This window comes from Ranitomeya variabilis, chromosome 4, assembly GCF_051348905.1.
Source record: "Ranitomeya variabilis isolate aRanVar5 chromosome 4, aRanVar5.hap1, whole genome shotgun sequence".
Lineage (NCBI taxonomy): Eukaryota > Metazoa > Chordata > Amphibia > Anura > Dendrobatidae > Ranitomeya > Ranitomeya variabilis.
The window spans coordinates 736,307,607-736,325,796 of NC_135235.1; the positions used below are offsets into that span (position 1 = coordinate 736,307,607).

General features: G+C 51.3%; 1 protein-coding gene across 7 annotated transcripts in view; it reads right to left on the reverse strand.

The window, feature by feature from the left end:
• The window catches only part of LOC143768012 (oocyte zinc finger protein XlCOF7.1-like), a 281,134-nt gene that overhangs the window by 22,345 nt on the left and 240,599 nt on the right, over nucleotides 1-18,190 (reverse strand). The window contains exon 1 of one of the 7 annotated variants that reach the window (XM_077256637.1): nucleotides 10,532-10,645. The exons of 5 other annotated variants lie outside the window; for them this stretch is intronic. In XM_077256637.1, coding sequence (XP_077112752.1) covers nucleotides 10,532-10,558 — 27 coding nt within the window. In that variant the 5' untranslated portion in view covers nucleotides 10,559-10,645. Of the gene's footprint in view, nucleotides 1-10,531; nucleotides 10,646-18,190 lie in introns of those variants that run through there. One more of the 7 variants, XM_077256636.1, reaches the window with a different exon arrangement.

An 18,190-nucleotide genomic window follows, 5' to 3' on the forward strand; every position in this document is an offset into this window, starting at 1 on the left:
CTAATGTGATCAGCCGCGCTCACGGGGGAGCGCGGCCGGGTGTCAGCTGACTATCGCAGCTGACATAGGGCACTATGTGCCAGGAGCGGTCACGCACATTAACCCCTGAAACATTGCAATCAAACATGATGGCAGCGTTTCAGAGGCATAGGGAAGCATCGCGCAGGGAGGGGGCTCCCTACGTGCTTCCCGGAGACCCTCGGAGCAACGCGATGTGCTCCGAGCATCTCCTCCGACCTCCTCCCTGCAGGCCTGGATCCAAATGGCCATGGGGGTCCTGTGGGTACTGCAGGGAGGTCGCTTGCAAGCGCCTGCTCAGAGCGGGCGCTTGCAAGCCTCCAGCAGTGCACGTCAGATCACTGATCTGACACAGTGCACTGCAAAGTGTCAGATCAGCGATCTGACACTCTAGTGTAATGTCCCGTCCCCCCCTCCCGGGGGATGAAAAAAAGTAAAGAAAAAAAATGTACATGTGCGTAAAAAAATTAAAAAATCCTAAAAAAATAAAAAATACAAAAAAAGTACACATTTAGTATCGCCGTGTCCGTAACGACCCAACCAATAAAACTGTCCCACTAGTTAATCCCTTCAGTGAACACCGTAAAAAAAAAAAAAAAACGAGGCAAAAAGTAATGCTTTATCATCATACCGCTGGACAAAAAGTGGAATAACACGCGATCAAAAAGACGGATATAAATAAACATTATAGCGCCGAAAATATCATCTTGTCCCGCAAAAAACGAGCTGCCATACAGCGTCATCAGTGAAAAAATAAAAAAAAAGTTATAGTCCCCAGAATAAAGCGATGCAAAAATAATTATTTTTAAATTGTAAATTGATCTTCTATTCTATAAACTACTGACATGTCTCCGAAGTTCCAAGCAATAAATTTTGTATTTATTTTCTGAAAATGAGAAATTGTCAAAATAACAAAAAATGCATTGCTTGCAGACCTCAAATAATGCAAAGAAAAAAAAGACACGTTCATAATCATTTAGAAAGAACAATACTAATGTTTTAACTCAGGAAGAGTTCAGAAATCAATATTTTGTGGAATAACCATGATTTTTAATCACAGCTTTCACGCGTCTTGGCATGCTTTCCACCAGACTTTCACACTGCTTTTGGGTGACCTTATGCCACTCCTGGTGGAAAAATTTAGGCAGTTCTTATTTGTTTGATGGCTTGTGACTATCCATCTTCCTCTTGATTACATTCCAAAGGTTTTTAATGGGGTTCAGGTCTGGAGGTTGGGCTGGCCATGACAGGGCTTTGATTTGGTGGTCCTTCATCCACACCTTGATTGACCTAGCTGTGTGGCATGGCACATTGTCCTACTGGAAAAAACAGTCCTCAGAGTTGGGGAACATTGCTTGAGCAGAAGGAGTCAACTGTTTTTCCAGGATAACCTTGTATGCAGCTTGATTCATACATCCTTCGCAAAGATTAACATGCTCAATTCCAGCCTTGATGAAGCATCCCCAGATCATCACCGATCCTCCACCAAATTTCACAGTGGCTGCCAGACACTGTGGCTTGTACGCCTCTCCGTCTAACCATTTGATGACCAGGTATTGGGCAAAGCTGAAAAATAGACTCATCAGAGAAGATTACCTTACTCCAGTCCTCTATGGTCCGATCCTTAGGGTCTTTTTTCAAACTTCATCCTGGCTCTCCTTTGCTTCTTATTGATGAAACCTTTTTTCTAGCTTTACATGACTTGAGGCCTGCCTCTAGGAGCCTGTTAAGGACTGTTCTTGCTGTGCACTTCACCATGGCTGCCATTTGCCATTCCTTTTGTAGATCACTTGATGTCATCCTGCGGTTGCTGAGTGACATTCAAATACGATGGCGGTCAACCCGGTCAGTGGACAATCGTTTTCGCCCTCTGCCGGTCTGTAGCTTCGTTGTCCCCAATGTCTGCTGCTTGACCTTGTTGTAATGGACTGTCTTAGAAATTTTAAGGATGGAGGCCACATGACGCTCACTGTGTCCCTCTGCAAGTAAAGCCAGAATTGAGCCCTTCTTTTCCTCACTCTAGGACTTTTCTTTTCAACTCCTTTGGCATGGTTGAAAGTTATTTTTTCATTCCTATTGCTTTTGGGATTTTACTCTTGTTTTGCCATCCAGTCTGTCCTATTGCTAGAGGATTGTGAACACCACAGCAGGTTTTTTTTATACTTTCCTTCATTAAATAAGATTTTGTTCAGGTGATCACCTAATCAGAAGCGCATTAAGTAGAATGATGTGTTCTCTGGTTGGAATTCAACTGACACTGGAATGGAATGACTGTCAGACATGTAGAGAAGCTGATTTTTATAAAACTGTGCAGTGGTCTCTTAATTTTTGCCACAGCTGTAGTTTCCAAAATGGGGTCACTTATGGTTTGTTTTCACAGTTTGGGCACATCAAGGGCTTTTCAAATGTGATATGACGTCCACTCTCAATTCCATCCAATTTTGTGTTCTAAAAGTCAATTTTGTGTTATTTTCCAAGCCCTGCCATGCATCCAAACAGTGGTTTTCCTCCACATATGGGGTATCAGCCTATTCAGGAGAAATTGCACAACAACTTTTGTGGTACATCTTCTCCTGTTACCCTTGTGAAAATAAAAAAAAGGTTCTAAAAGATCATTTTTGTGACTACAGTTAAATGTTCATTTCCACGTTGCTTCAGTTCCTGTGAAGCACCTGAAGGGTTAATAAACTTCTTGAATGTGGTTTTGAGCATCTTGAGGGGTGCAGTTTTTACAATGGTGTCACGTTTGGGTATTTTCTGTCAGATAGGCCCCTCAAAGTCACTTCAAATGTGATGTGGCCCTTAAAAAAAATTGTTTTGTAAATTTGTTGTAAAAATAAGAAATCGCTGGTCTACTTTTAACCCTTATAACTCCCTAACAAAAAAAAATTATGTTTCCAACATTGTGCTGATGTAAAGTAGATATGCGAAAGATGTTATTTATTAACTATTTTGGGTGATATATCGCTGTGATTTAAGGGCACAATAATTAAAAGTTTGAAAATTGCAAAGTTTTCAAACTGACACATTTCCAATTTTTTCACAAAAAACGTCATATTGAAGAAATTTTAGGACTATCATGAAGTACAAACATGTCATGAAGAAAATAATCACAGAATAAGTGGGATCTATTGAAGCGTCCATAGTTATTACCTTATAAAGTGACAGTGGTCAGAAATGAAAAAAATTGGCCTGGTCAGGAAGGTGAAAATAGGCTTCGGGGTGAAGGGGTTAAATGCTCCCTATAGCGCCACATGAAAGACACTAAAGGATACAACTTTATAATCCTTAGGGGGCTGACAATAATCTAAGCGCTCCCTCCTATAACACCTCTCCCTGAGCTGCTTCCTGAGGACGGTGTGCCGAGCATCGCGTCACTGGGTCTTCTATAAACCCGATAACGTGATGTGGCCCGACAGTCACAGTAATACCAGTAGCCAACATGGCTACAACATTACCGTGAATGGCGGACAATCCCCGCATCTTTATTGGCTGGGAACTCGAGCATGGCGCTCCATCACCTGTGATACTCCAGTAACAAGCTTGTCTCGAGGTCCCAGGGGGGGTGCAGAGGGGGCAGTCGCCCCAGGCCCCATGTTCTGAGGGGGCCCACCAGGAGCTACACTACTGTAACTGTATAGGCTGTTATGAACTATACTTTTGGGCTCCCTCTTGTGATTACTCGCGGTATGGCTCTTGGATTTCTTTCCTCAGCTTGGTAGTCACCTGTTCGTTAAGACTCTGGGTGTTTCTATTTAAACTTCCTGGAGTCTCAGTCCATTGCCTGGCATCCATGTAATCAGTCCTTGTCTGGTTGCTCTTGTCTGCTGGTCCTGATTTTTGCAACATAAGCTAAGTCCTGCTTTCTTGTTTTTTGTTTATTTGTATTATTCTGTTTTTTGTCCAGCTTGTTCATAATGTGATTCCTGATTTTGCTGGAAGCTCTTAGGGGGCTGATATTCTCCCCCCATACCGTTAGTCGGTACGGGGGTTCTTGGATATTCAGCGTGGATATTTTAGCAGGGTTTTTCGCTGACCACATAAGTCCGCTTTCTATATTTCTGCTATTATTTAGTGGGCCTCTCTTTGCTGAATCTAGTTCATACTTACGTTTGTCTTTTCCTCTTACCTCACCGTTATTATTTGTTGGGGGCTTGTATCTACTTTGGGGTATTTCTCTGGAGGCAAGTGAGGTCTGTATTTTCTCTGAAAGGGTTAGTTAGATCTCCGGCTGGCGCGAGACGTCTAGAACCAACGTAGGCACGTTCCCCGGCTGCTATTATTTGTGGGCTAGGATCAGGTATGTGGTCAGCTCAGTTACCACCTCCCTAAAAGCTAGTTTTTATGTTTGCAGACTTTGCTGGAGACCCTGAGATCCTCTGCCATTAGGATCACAACAATAGGCATGTCCAGTGCGCCCGTACAGTTGCATTCTGCTGCAGTGCAGGGAGAATCGATCTCTCAGCTCTGCCACCCGGCCGCTATGAGGCCCTTGAGCAGGGGGGGGGGGCCCAGTGCCAGCAGTAGCCACCTCCATCATCGCAAGTTCAGCTGTATTGGCTACATGCCGATACAGCTGACCGCGTTACGCTCCCTCTCCCATCATCCCCCTCTCAGAGTCTGACAACACCGACACTGACAGGGGGGGTCACGATTACGTCATGACCTGGCACCAGCTGTCTGGAGATGTGCGGGCATTCAGAGCAGTAGAGGAACCAGGAAGAAAGGCAAGTATTGGATTTATTTTTTTATGGGGTGCAATTATGCTATATAGTCTTCCTTGGGGGGGTGCATTATATTAGGGGCTGCATTATGCTATAGAGGCTGCCTATGGTGGTGCATTATATTAAAGGGAACCTGTCACCAGGTTTGGCCGAAAAGTGATATGGCCATCACCTTTCAGGGCTGATATACAGCATTCTATAATGCTGTACATCTGCCCTTAACCCGACCTGTAAGAGAAGAAAAATAAATTATACACACCTGCAGGGCGGTCTGGTCAGAGGGGTGTCGCTCTTCTCGGTCCAGCGCCTCCCATCTTCTTATGATCGCCGTCCTCCTGCTTGCTTCATGTGGATGATGCATCACTGTGTTGTCCACACAGTCTCCTCGGCATCACGCTCCTGCGCAGGCGCATTTCTCTGCCCTGTTGAGGGCAAAGCAAATTACTGCAGTGCGCAGGTGCCGGGGCTCTTTGACCTTTCCCAGTTGTTCGCGGTGCCAAGGAGTCTGTGTGGATGATGTAGAGATGCGTCAGCCATGCGAAGCAACCAGGAGGGTGGCATCACAAGAAGAGGGGAGGTGCCGGACCAAAGCCTGTGACACCCCTTGGACCGAACTGCCCCGTAGATGTGTATAATAAAAGGTCTTTTTCTTCTCTTACAGGTCGGGTTGGGGGCAGCTATATAGCATTACAGAATGCTGCATATCAGCCCTGAAATGTGATGGCCGTAACTTATATAGGCCAAAACTGGTGACAGGTTCCCTTTAAGGGCTGCATTATACTATAGAGGCTACATATGGGGGTGTATTTTATTAAGGGCTGCAGTATACTATAGAGGCTGCCTATGGGGGGCTGCATTATACAATATAGAGGCTGCCTATGGGGAGTGCATTATACTATATTGAGGACTATACTGAGGATTGTCTGGTACATTATACTATATGGAGGCTATCTAGGTTGCCATCATACAGTGTGGAGATTGCACTGTTGGAGCTATCAAACAGTTTGGGGGGATACTAAGGGGTATATATGCAGTGAGGGGGCATTAGACTGTAGAAGAGAGCTTCATCCTGTGTCGAGGGGAGCTGTACAGGGGGGAGTCTCAGGACATTTTAAAAAGAAAAGTGGGCACTTACTGTTATAGGGGGAACTCAGGTTACTGTGACTGTCAAAGGGGCACACAGGGCATTATTACTTTCTAGGGGGCAAAATGTGGGCCCTGTTTTCTAGGGCACTTGCACCCAGCATTATCATATCATAGAGGGTTGCTTTAGAATTTAGAGGGCACAGAGAACTACACAGCAGGTGAAGTAATAGGGACACATACGGCAGCAGTGACTCAGTATTGGGGTATCAGGGGCAGTAGTAGGGACACATACGGCAGCAGCGACTCAGTATTGGGGTATCAGGGGCAGTAATAGGGACACATACGGCAGCAGTGGCTCAGTATTGGGGTATCAGGGGCAGTAGTAGGGACACATACGGCAGCAGCGACTCAGTATTGGGGTATCAGGGGCAGTAATAGGGACACATACGGCAGCAGCGGCTCAGTATTGGGGTATCAGGTGCAGTAATAGGGACACATGCAGCAGCAGCTCAGTATTGGGGTATCAGGTGCAGTAATAGGGACACATGCAGCAGCGACTCAGTATTGGGGTATCAGGGGCAGTAATAGGGACACATACGGCAGCAGCGGCTCAGTATTAGGGTATCAGGTGCAGTAATAGGGACACATGCAGCAGCAGCTCAGTATTGGGGTATCAGGTGCAGTAATAGGGACACATACGGCAGCAGCGGCTCAGTATAGGGGTATCAGGGGCAGTAATAGGGACACATACGGCAGCAGCGGCTCAGTATGGGGGTATCAGGGGCAGTAAAAGGGACACATACGGCAGCAGTGACTCAGTATTGGGGTATCAGGGGCAGTAATAGGGACACATACAGCAGCAGCAGCTCAGTATTGGGGTATCAGGTGCAGTAATAGCGACACATACAGCAGCAGTGGCTCAGTATTGGGGTATCAGGAGCAGTAATAGGGACACATATGGCAGCAGTGGCTCAGTATTGGGGTATCAGGGGCAGTAATAGGGACACATACGGCAGCAGCGGCTTAGTATTGGGGTATCAGGTGCAGTAATAGGGACACATACGGCAGAGGCTCAGTATTGGGGTATCAGGGGCAGTAATAGGGACACATACGGCAGCAGCGGCTCAGTATTGGGGTATCAGGTGCAGTAATAGGGACACATACGGCAGCAGCAGGTCAGTATTGTGGTATTAGGTGCAGTAAGGCTACGTTCACATTTGCGTTGTGCGCCGCAGCGTCGGCGCCGCAACGCACAACGCAAACAAAAACGCGGCAAAACACATGCACAACGCTGTGTTTTGCGCCGCATGCGTCCTTTTTTCTATTGATTTTGGACGCAGCAAAAATGCAACGTGCTGCGTCCTCTGCGCCCGGACGCGTGCGCCGCAGTGACGCATGCGGCGCAAAACGCAAGTGCACCGCATGTCTAATAGGGACACATACGGCAGCAGCGGCTCAGTATTGGGGTATCAGGAGCAGTATTAGGGACACATACGGCAGCAGGGGCTCAGTATTGGGGAATCAGGTGCAGTAATAGGGACACATACGGCAGCAGTGGCTCAGTATTGGGGTATCAGGTGCAGTAATAGGGACACATACGGCAGCAGTGGCTCAGTATTGGGGTATCAGGTGCAGTAATAAGGACACATACGGCAGCATTGGCTCAGTATTGGGGTATCAGGTGCAGTAATAAGGACACATACGGCAGCAGCGGCTCAGTATTGGGGTATCAGGTGCAGTAATAGGGACACATACGGCAGCAGCGGCTCAGTATTGGGGTATCAGGTGCAGTAATAGGGTCACATACGGCAGCAGGGGCTCAGTATTGGGGTATCAGGTGCAGTAATAGGGTCACATACGGCAGCAGGGGCTCAGTATTGGGGTATCAGGTGCAGTAATAGGGACACATACGGCAGCAGTGGCTCAGTATTGGGGTATCAGGTGCAGTAATAGGGACACATACGGCAGCAGTGGCTCAGTATTGGGGTATCAGGGGCAGTAATAGGGACACATACGGCAGCAGTGGCTCAGTATTGGGGTATCAGGGGCAGTAATAGGGACACATACGGCAGCAGAGGCTCAGTATTGGGGTATCAGGGGCAGTAATAGCGTCACATATGGCAGCAGCAGCTCAGTATTGGGGTATCAGGTGCAGTAATAGGGACACATACGGCAGCATTGGCTCAGTATTGGGGTATTAGGTGCAGTAATAGGGACACATACGGCAGCAGCGGCTCAGTATTGGGGTATTAGGTGCAGTAATAGGGACACATACGGCAGCATTGGCTCAGTATTGGGGTATCAGGTGCAGTAATAGGGACACATACGGCAGCATTGGCTCAGTATTGGGGTATCAGGTGCAGTAATAGGGACACATACGGCAGCAGTGGCTCAGTATTGGGGTATCAGGTGCAGTAATAGGGACACATACGGCAGCAGAGGCTCAGTATTGGGGTATCAGGTGCAGTAATAGGGACACATACGGCAGCAGAGGCTCAGTATTGGGGTATCAGGTGCAGTAATAGGGACACATACGGCAGCAGTGGCTCAGTATTGGGGTATCAGGGGCAGTAATAGGGACACATACGGCAGCAGCGGCTCAGTATTGGGGTATCAGGTGCAGTAATAAGGACACATACGGCAGCAGTGGCTCAGTATTGGGGTATCAGGTGCAGTAATAGGGACACATACGGCAGCAGAGGCTCAGTATTGGGGTATCAGGGGCAGTAATAGGGACATATACGGCAGCAGAGGCTCAGTATTGGGGTATCAGGGGCAGTAATAGGGTCACATATGGCAGCAGCAGCTCAGTATTGGGGTATCAGGTGCAGTAATAGGGACACATACGGCAGCATTGGCTCAGTATTGGGGTATTAGGTGCAGTAATAGGGACACATACGGCAGCAGCGGCTCAGTATTGGGGTATTAGGTGCAGTAATAGGGACACATACGGCAGCATTGGCTCAGTATTGGGGTATCAGGTGCAGTAATAGGGACACATACGGCAGCATTGGCTCAGTATTGGGGTATCAGGTGCAGTAATAGGGACACATACGGCAGCAGAGGCTCAGTATTGGGGTATCAGGGGCAGTAATAGGGACACATACGGCAGCAGCGGCTCAGTATTGGGGTATCAGGGGCAGTAATAGGGACACATACGGCAGCAGCGGCTCAGTATTGGGGTATCAGGGGCAGTAATAGGGACACATACGGCAGCAGCGGCTCAGTATTGGGGTATCAGGTGCAGTAATAGGGTCACATACGGCAGCAGTGGCTCAGTATTGGGGTATCAGGTGCAGTAATAGGGTCACATACGGCAGCAGTGGCTCAGTATTGGGGTATCAGGGGCAGTAATAAGGACACATACAGCAGCAGCGGCTCAGTATTGGGGTATCAGGGGCAGTAATAGGGACACATACAGCAGCAGTGGCTCAGTATTGGGGTATCAGGGGCAGTAATAGGGACACATACGGCAGCAGCAGCTCAGTATTGGGGTATCAGGGGCAGTAATAGGGACACATACGGCAGCAGCGGCTCAGTATTGGGGTATCAGGTGCAGTAATAAGGACACATACGGCAGCAGTGGCTCAGTATTGGGGTATCAGGTGCAGTAATAGGGACACATACGGCAGCAGCGGCTCAGTATTGGGGTATCAGGTGCAGTAATAGGGACACATACGGCAGCAGTGGCTCAGTATTGGGGTATCAGGTGCAGTAATAGGGACACATATGGCAGCAGCGGCTCAGTATTGGGGTATCAGTAGGATGAGGAGTTTGTGCAGGTTGGGGATAGATGGTGATGGGGCTGCAATATGAGAAGTGAAACGTGTCTTCTCTGCAGATGAGTTGTAGCTGGAAGAAGTTGTCATGTCGGTCTGGGCCAGATGGAAAAGATGGGAAAAATGAACGATTCCATCAGAAAGAACGTCAGCTGTAAGGCTACGTTCACATTTGCGGTGTGCGCCGCAGCGTCGTCACCGCAACAAAACGCATGCGTCGTGCGTCCCTATCTTTAACATTGGGGCCGCATGGCGCCGCATGTACATGCGTTGTCATGCGTTTTGGTGCGTTGTACGCCGCATGCGGCGTTAGGGCGCACCTGTCAGGGCGCGGCAAACGCAACATGTTGCATTTTTTTTGCGGCGCAGACTTTTTAAAAAACGCATGCGTCGTGTTTGCGTCGTCGATGCGCCTTTTTTTCCATTGACTTGTATTGACAACGCAGACGACGTAAGTACTTGCGTCGTGGTGCGTTGTACGACACATGCGTTTTCCAAAAAAAAAATGCAAAACATTGTCTAGACTTTGGGGGGGCGCATGCGGCGCAAAACGCTGCGTTTTTGTTTGCGTTGTGGCGACGACGCTGTGGCGCACACCGCAAATGTGAACGTAGCCTAAGACATTATCTGTAACTGTGCGGTGATCTCTTATATGTTCTGTAGGGCTGGTATCTACCACTGACCATATGGCGGGAATATCCATATTGGTCTTTATATAGAGATTATCTTCAGTAACAGCGCGGTCATCTGCTGAGGTTCTCCTCCACTTAGGGGCCCACTCAGAAGTTTCGCTCCCCTGAACCAAAACCCTAGCTACACCTATGTGTTACATCACTGCTCACACCACACAGAGACCCCAAAAGAGTCTCAGTGCAGAAGGGGTTAATGTCCCCCCCTCAGTAATGGGGAATCTCCAGCACTTACCTCCACCCGCAGAGCCGCACTCCACATATATGGCCGCTCTGGGCGCACAGGACCTGTGATGAGGTCACAGGAGGGGAGGAGTCAGGGGTCACATGATCAGGGGCCTCAGTGTATGCAGGACTCTGCTGTGCTGACAAATTTTAAGCTCGTCTGCTGGTGTTGCTCCTTTAAAGGGAACCTATCACCCCGTTTTTTCCGTATGAGATAAAAATACTGTTAAATAGGGCCTGAGCTGTGCTTTTACAATAGTGTATTTTGTGGACCCCGATTCCCCACCTATGCTGCCGAAATACGTTACCAAAGTAGTCGTTTTCGCCTGTCAATCAGGCTGGTCTGGTCAAAAGGGCGTGGTGTCTTCCCCCAGATCTTGCGTAGTTTTCCGTTGGTGGCGTAGTGGTGTGCGCATGTCCAAGGTCCCGAATCCGCTGCACAGGGGATTGAAAAGAGCGCGATGTGTGCTATTTCATTGGTGATCGGTGGGCGCGGCCATCTTCCTTTGGCCGCGCGTGCGCAGAAGCGGCGCTCTGCTGGCCGCGGCTTCAGGAAGATGGCCGCGGGATGCCGCGCGTGCGCAGATGGAGATCGCGGCGGCCATTTTCCTGAAGCCGCGGCCAGCAGAGCGCCGCTTCTGCGCACGCGCGGCCAAAGGAAGATGGCCGCGCCCACCGAACACCAATGAAATAACGAACAGCGCGCTCTTTTCAATCCCCTGGCAGAGGATTCGGGACCTTGGGCATGCGCACACCACTACGCCACCAACGGAAAACTACGCAAAATCTGGGGGAAGACATCACGCCCTTTTGACCAGACCAGCCTGATTGACAGGCGAAAACGACTACTTTGGTAACGTATTTCGGCAGCATAGGTGGGGAATCGGGGTCCACAAAATACACTATTGTAATGCACAGCTCAGGCCCTATTTAACAGTATTTTTATCTCATATCCGAAAAAACGGGGTGACAGGTGCCCTTTAAGAACAGGTAACATTGCAAAGTGTACAATCCCCCCCATTAAGTGATTGGATCCCCCAGATCTTTCATAGATCTCAGTGATATTACAGACGGGAGATTCCAAGAGCGCTAGATTCAGGGGTAATCCTAGAGCTGACTGAGCCGTGCGCCTCCATCTAAGAGAGCGGCCACAACCCCAGACGAGGCAGCGGCCGGAGCAATGTTATTGATGGAGGGAATTTCTGAGAGCAGCAAATTAATGAGAATGTTTTACTGGAACCTCCTGGGGCATCAAGGAAAACCGTCTCCTATTCCCACCTGGAATCTGAGCCATAATTGCCAAATACGCCGCTCTGTGGTCATCAACCAGAAGAGGCTTATTTACTGGGCCGTATTTAGAGTTTCTGCTGCCCTAGGCACTTTTAGCGCTGCCTCCCCCTTTGGTGAGTATGACACTATCGGCAGTGACTTTGGCAAGAATCGCTGATGTGAATATCGCCTTTTGCAGCAGATCCGGCAGTTTTTCTGCATGAGCCGCGTAACGGATCACTTACAGCAACACTGCGTTCGGCCTCATTCATTCCCTATGGGATTTGCGGCACTTGCCGTGATCTGGCAAATGTGGTACCATACCTCCCAACTTTTGAAGAAGGGAAGGAGGTATAAAGTTTGCGGCGCGCATAGTGCGCCGCGGCAAATTTTAGGCCATGCCTCTGACCACACCCATTTCGCAACTAGTCACATTCATATCCACGTCCCAACCACAGCCATTTAGCACTGCTGATCGCACTGTTTTATCTAATATATAATTGCCTAGAATACTACTTCCTGCAATTTGTGCCAACTTCTGTGGCTTTGTCCGGAGCTATTGTCCGGAGCTATTGTCCGGAGCTAATGTCCGGAGATAAGTGACGTCACCAGTGTCCTACACCCAGGCAGAGCACAGGGGCCCCAGGCAGCATATGGGGCCCCAGGCAGAGCACAGTGGCCCCAGGCAGAGCACAGGGGCCCCAGGCAGCATATGGGGCCCCAGGCAGAGCACAGGGGCCCCAGGCAGCATATGGGGCCCCAGGCAGAGCACAGTGGCCCCAGGCAGAGCACAGGGGCCCCAGGCAGCATATGGGGCCCCAGGCAGAGCACAGTGGCCCCAGGCAGAGCACACACCAAATCGGAGCCCGAGGGGCCCCGCCAACCAAATCGGAGGCCAAGGGGCCCCGCCAACCAAATCGGAGGCCGAGGAGCCCCGCCCACCAAATCGAAGGCCGAGCGGCCCCGCCCACCAAAGCGGAGGCCGAGGGGCCCGGCCCCGCCCACCAAAGCGGAGGCCGAGAGGCCCCGACCACCACATCGGAGGCCGAGGGGCCCCGCCTACCAAATCGGAGGCCGAGGGTCCCCGCCCACCAAATCGGAGGCCGAGGGTCCCCGCCCACCAAATCGGAGGCCGAGGGTCCCCGCCCACCAAATCGGAGGCCGAGGGTCCCCGCCCACCAAATCGGAGGCCGAGGGTCCCCGCCCACCAAATCGGAGGCCGAGGGGCCCCGCCTACCAAATCGGAGGCCGAGGGTCCCCGCCCACCAAATCGGAGGCCGAGGGTCCCCGCCCACCAAATCAGAGGCCGAGGGTCCCCGCCCTCCAAATCGGAGGCCGAGGGGCCCCGCCCACCACATCGGAGGCCGAAGGGCCCCGCCCACCAAATCGGAGGCCGAGGGTCCCCGCCCACCAAATCGGAGGTCGAGGGTCCCCGCCCACCAAATCGGAGGCCGAGGGTCCCCGCCCACCAAATCGGAGGCCGAGGGTCCCCGCCCACCAAATCGGAGGCCGAGGGTCCCCGCCCACCAAATCGGAGGCCGAGGGGCCCCGCCCACCAAATCGGAGGCCGGGGGTCCCCGCCCTCCAAATCGGAGGCCGAGGGTCCACACCAACCAAATCGGAGGCCAAGGGGCCCCGCCCACCAAAGCGGAGGCCGAGGGTCCCCGCACACCAAATCGGAGGCAGAGGGACCCCGCCCATCAAATCGGAGGCCGAGGGTCCCCGCCCACCAAATCGGAGGCCGAGGGTCCCCGCCCACCAAATCGGAGGCCGAGGGTCCCCGCCCACCAAATTGGAGGCCGAGGGGCCCCACCCACCAAATCGGAGGCCGAGGAGCCCCGCCCACCAAATCGAAGGTCGAGGGGCCCCGCCCACTAAAGCGGAGGCCGAGGGTCCCCGCACACCAAATCGGAGGCAGAGGGACCTCGCCCACCAAATCGGAGGCCGAGGGGCCCCGCCCACCAAAGCGGAGGCCGAGGGTCCCCGACCACCAAATCGGAGGCCTAGGGTCCCTGCCCACCAAATCGGAGGCCGAGGGTCCCCGCCCACCAAATCGGAGGCCGAGGGTCCCCGCCCACCAAATCGGAGGTCGAGGGATTCCACCCACCAAATCAGAGGCCGAGGGTCCCCGCCCACCAAATCGGAGGCCGAGGGTCCACACCAACCAAATTGGAGGCCGAGGGGCCCCGCCCACCAAATCGAAGGCTGAGGGGCCCCGCCCACCAAAGCGGAGGCCGAGAGTCCCCGCACACCAAATCGGAGGCAGAGGGACCCCGCCCACCAAATCGGAGGCCGAGGGGCCCCGCCCACCAAAGCGGAGGCCGAGGGTCCCCGACCACCAAATCGGAGGCCGAGGGTCCCCGCCCACCAAATCGGAGGCCGAGGGTCCCCGCCCACCAAATTGGAGGCCGAGGGGCCCCACCAACCAAATCGGAGGCCGAGGAGCCCCGCCCACCAAATCGAAGGCCGAGCGGCCCCGCCCACCAAAGCGGAGGCCGAGGGGCCTGGCCCCGCCCACCACATCGGAGGCCGAGGGGCCCCGCCCACCAAATCGGAGGCCAAGGGTCCCCGCCCACCACATCGGAGGCCGAGGGGCCCCGCCCACCAAATCGGAGGCCGAGGGTCCCCGCCCACCAAATCGGAGGCCGAGGGTCCCCGCCCACCAAATCGGAGGCCGAGGGTCCCCGCCCACCAAATCGGAGGCCGAGGGTCCCCGCCCACCAAATCGGAGGCCGAGGGTCCCTGCCCACCAAATCGGAGGCCGAGGGTCCCCGCCCACCAAATCGGAGGCCGAGGGTCCCTGCCCACCAAATCGGAGGCCGAGGGGCTTCGCCAACCAAATCAGAGGCCGAGGAGCCCCGCCCACCAAATCGAAGGCCGAGCGGCCCCGCCCACCAAAGCGGAGGCCGAGGGGCCTGGCCCCGCCCACGAAATCGGAGGCCGGTCCCCGCCCACCAAATCGGAGGCCGAGGGTCCCCACCCACCAAATCGGAGGACGAGGGGCCCCACCAACCAAATCGGAGGCCGAGGAGCTCCGCCCACCAAAAGTAAGTGCGGCCCCAAAAGTAAGTGCGCCCCCGGGTGCAAAAGTAAGTGCGCCCCCGGGTGCAAAAGTAAGTGCGCCCCCGGGTGCAAAAGTAAGTGCGCCCCCGGGTGCAAAAGTAAGTGCGCCCCTGGGTGCAAAAGTAAGTGCGCCCCCGGGTGCAAAAGTAAGTGCGCCTCCGGGTGCAAAAGTAAGTGCGCCCCCGGGTGCAAAAGTAAGCGCGCCCCCGGCCCCGGGTGCAAAAGTAAGCGCGCCCCCCAGTCCCGTGTGTGAAAAGTGCTGCTGTAAAGCTGGTAGCGCTGTTCAAGCACCATGTATTTCCTTCAGGAAATGCCCATCTAATATATAATTGCCTAGAATACTACTTCCTGCAATTTGTGCTAAGAAAGAACATACCAATATACATAGTTATTGATACATATTATTTATTATTTACATTATTGTTCTTAAGCAAAGAACCGTTGTTGTGGCATTTGCCACAACACGCAAAGTTGTTGTCTGATGTCTTTCATCACTCCCCTCATAAGCATGTTCATGGATCCTGTGTAACTGTACCTTAAATAACAAGAATTGTCAAGAGCTGGTGAGTGCAGCCATTTTTTGTTCTTTCTTACTATTATTTATTAATTGTATTATTCTTACATTTGAATAAATAAAGTATATATGGATTCTAGACTCCCGATTCTTTAGAATCGGGCTGCCATCTAGTATACAATAATTATAAACAAAAAAAAATATGGCCACACAGTGCTCCATACTGTATAATGGCCACACATGATGCTCCATACTGTATAATGGCCACACATGACGCTCCATACTGTATAATGGCCACACATGATGCTCCATACTGTATGACTGCACATGATGCTCCATACTGTATAACGGCCACACATGATGCTCCATACTGTATAATGGCCACACATGATGCTCAATACTGTATAACGGCCACCACACATGATGCTCCATACTGTATAATGGCCACACACAGTTCTCCATACTGTATAATGACCACACATGATGCTCAATACTGTATAATGGCCACACATGATGCTCAATACTGTATAATGGCCACACATGATGCTCCATACTGTATAATGGCCACCACACATGATGCTCCATACTGTATAATGGCCACACATGATGCTCAATACTGTATAATGGCCACACATCATGCTCCATAGTGTATAATGGCCACACAGTGCTCCATACTGTATAATGGCCACACATAGTGCTCCATACTGTATAACGGCCACACATGATGCTCAATACTGTATAATGGCCACACATGATGCTCCATACTGTATAATGGCCACACAGTGCTCCATACTGTATAATGGCCACACATGATGCTCCATACTGTATAATGGCCACACATGATGCTCCATACTGTATAATGGCCACACATGATGCTCCATACTGTATGACTGCACATGATGCTCCATACTGTATAACGGCCACACATGATGCTCCATACTGTATAATGGCCACACATGATGCTCAATACTGTATAACGGCCACCACACATGATGCTCCATACTGTATAATGGCCACACACAGTTCTCAATACTGTATAATGGCCACACTTGATGCTCCATACTGTATAATGGCTCCACATGATGCTCAATACTGTATAATGGCCACACATGATGCTCAATACTGTATAACGGCCACAACACATGATGCTCCATACTGTATAATGGCCACACACAGTTCTCCATACTGTATAATGGTGACACATGATGCTCAATACTGTATAATGGCCACACATGATGCTCCATAGTGTATAATGGCCACACATGATGCTCCATAATGTATAATGGCCACACAGTGCTCCATACTGTATAATGGCCACACACAGTTCTCCATACTGTATAATGATCCCACATGATGCTCAATACTGTATAATGGACACACATGATGCTCCATACTGTATAACGGCCACACATGATGCTCCATACTGTATAATGGCAATTGGCCACACATGATTCTCCATACTGTATAATGGCCACACATGATGCTCCATACTGTATAACGGCCACCACACATGATGCTCAATACTGTATAATGGCCACACAGTTCTCCATACTGAATAATGAGCCCACATGATGCTTAATACTGTATAATGACCCCCCTCCTGTATGCATGGCTCATATTCCCCCCCTGTATGCATAGCTCATATTCTCCCCCTGTATGCATGGCTCATATTTCCCCCCCCTGTATGCATGGCTCATATTCCCCCTCCTGTATGCATGGCTCATATTTCCCCCCCCCTGTATGCATGGCTCATATTCCCCCCCCTGTATGCATAGCTCATATTCTCCCCCTGTATGCACGGCTCATATTCCCCCCCCCCTGTATGCATGGCTCATATTCCCCCCCCCCCCCTGTATGCATGGCTCATATTCCCCTCCTGTATGCATGGCTCATATTTCACCTCCCGTATGAATGGCTCATCTCTCCACCCTACCCCCCGCTCCCATCTTGAATGGTGCGGCTTACCGTCCTCCTTCTTCCCCCCTCCCCTGTACCCCTGTCCCCCCGTCCCTCATATTTACCTGTTCCTCACCGCGCGGTCGTGCCTTCATCCCTCTGGTTCTGTCCCGACTTCCGGCGCAGCACCTTCTTTCTGCATGAGCGGTCATGTGATACTGCTCATTAACCCCTTCCCGACATTTGACGTACTATCCCGTCGAGGTGGGGTGGGCCCGTATGACCGCCGACGGGATAGTACGTCATACGCGATCGGCCGCGCTCACGGGGAGAGCGCGGCCGATCGCGGCCGGGTGTCAGCTGCATATCGCAGCTGACATCCGGCACTATGTGCCAGGAGCGGTCACGGACCGCCCCCGGCACATTAACCCCCGGCACACCGCGATCAAACATGATCGCAGTGTACCGGCGGTATAGGGAAGCATCGCGCAGGGAGGGGGCTCCCTGCGGGCTTCCCTGAGACCCCCGGAGCAACGCGATGTGATCGCGTTGCTGCGAGGGTCTCCTACCTCCTTCCTGGCTGCAGGTCCCGGATCCAAGATGGCCGCGGCATCCGGGTCCTGCAGGGAAGGAGGTGGCTTACCGAGTGTCTGCTCAGAGCAGACGCTTGGTAAGCCTGCAGCCCTGCACAGCAGATCGCAGATCTGGCAGAGTGCTGTGCACACTGCCAGATCAATGATCTGTGATGTCCCCCCCTGGGACAAAGTAAAAAAGTAAAAAAAAAAAATTTTCCACATGTGTAAAAAAAATTAAAAAAAATTCCTAAATAAATAATTAAAAAAAAAATATATATATTATTCTCATAAATACATTTCTTTATCTAAATAAAAAAAACAAAACAATAAAAGTACACATATTTAGTATCGC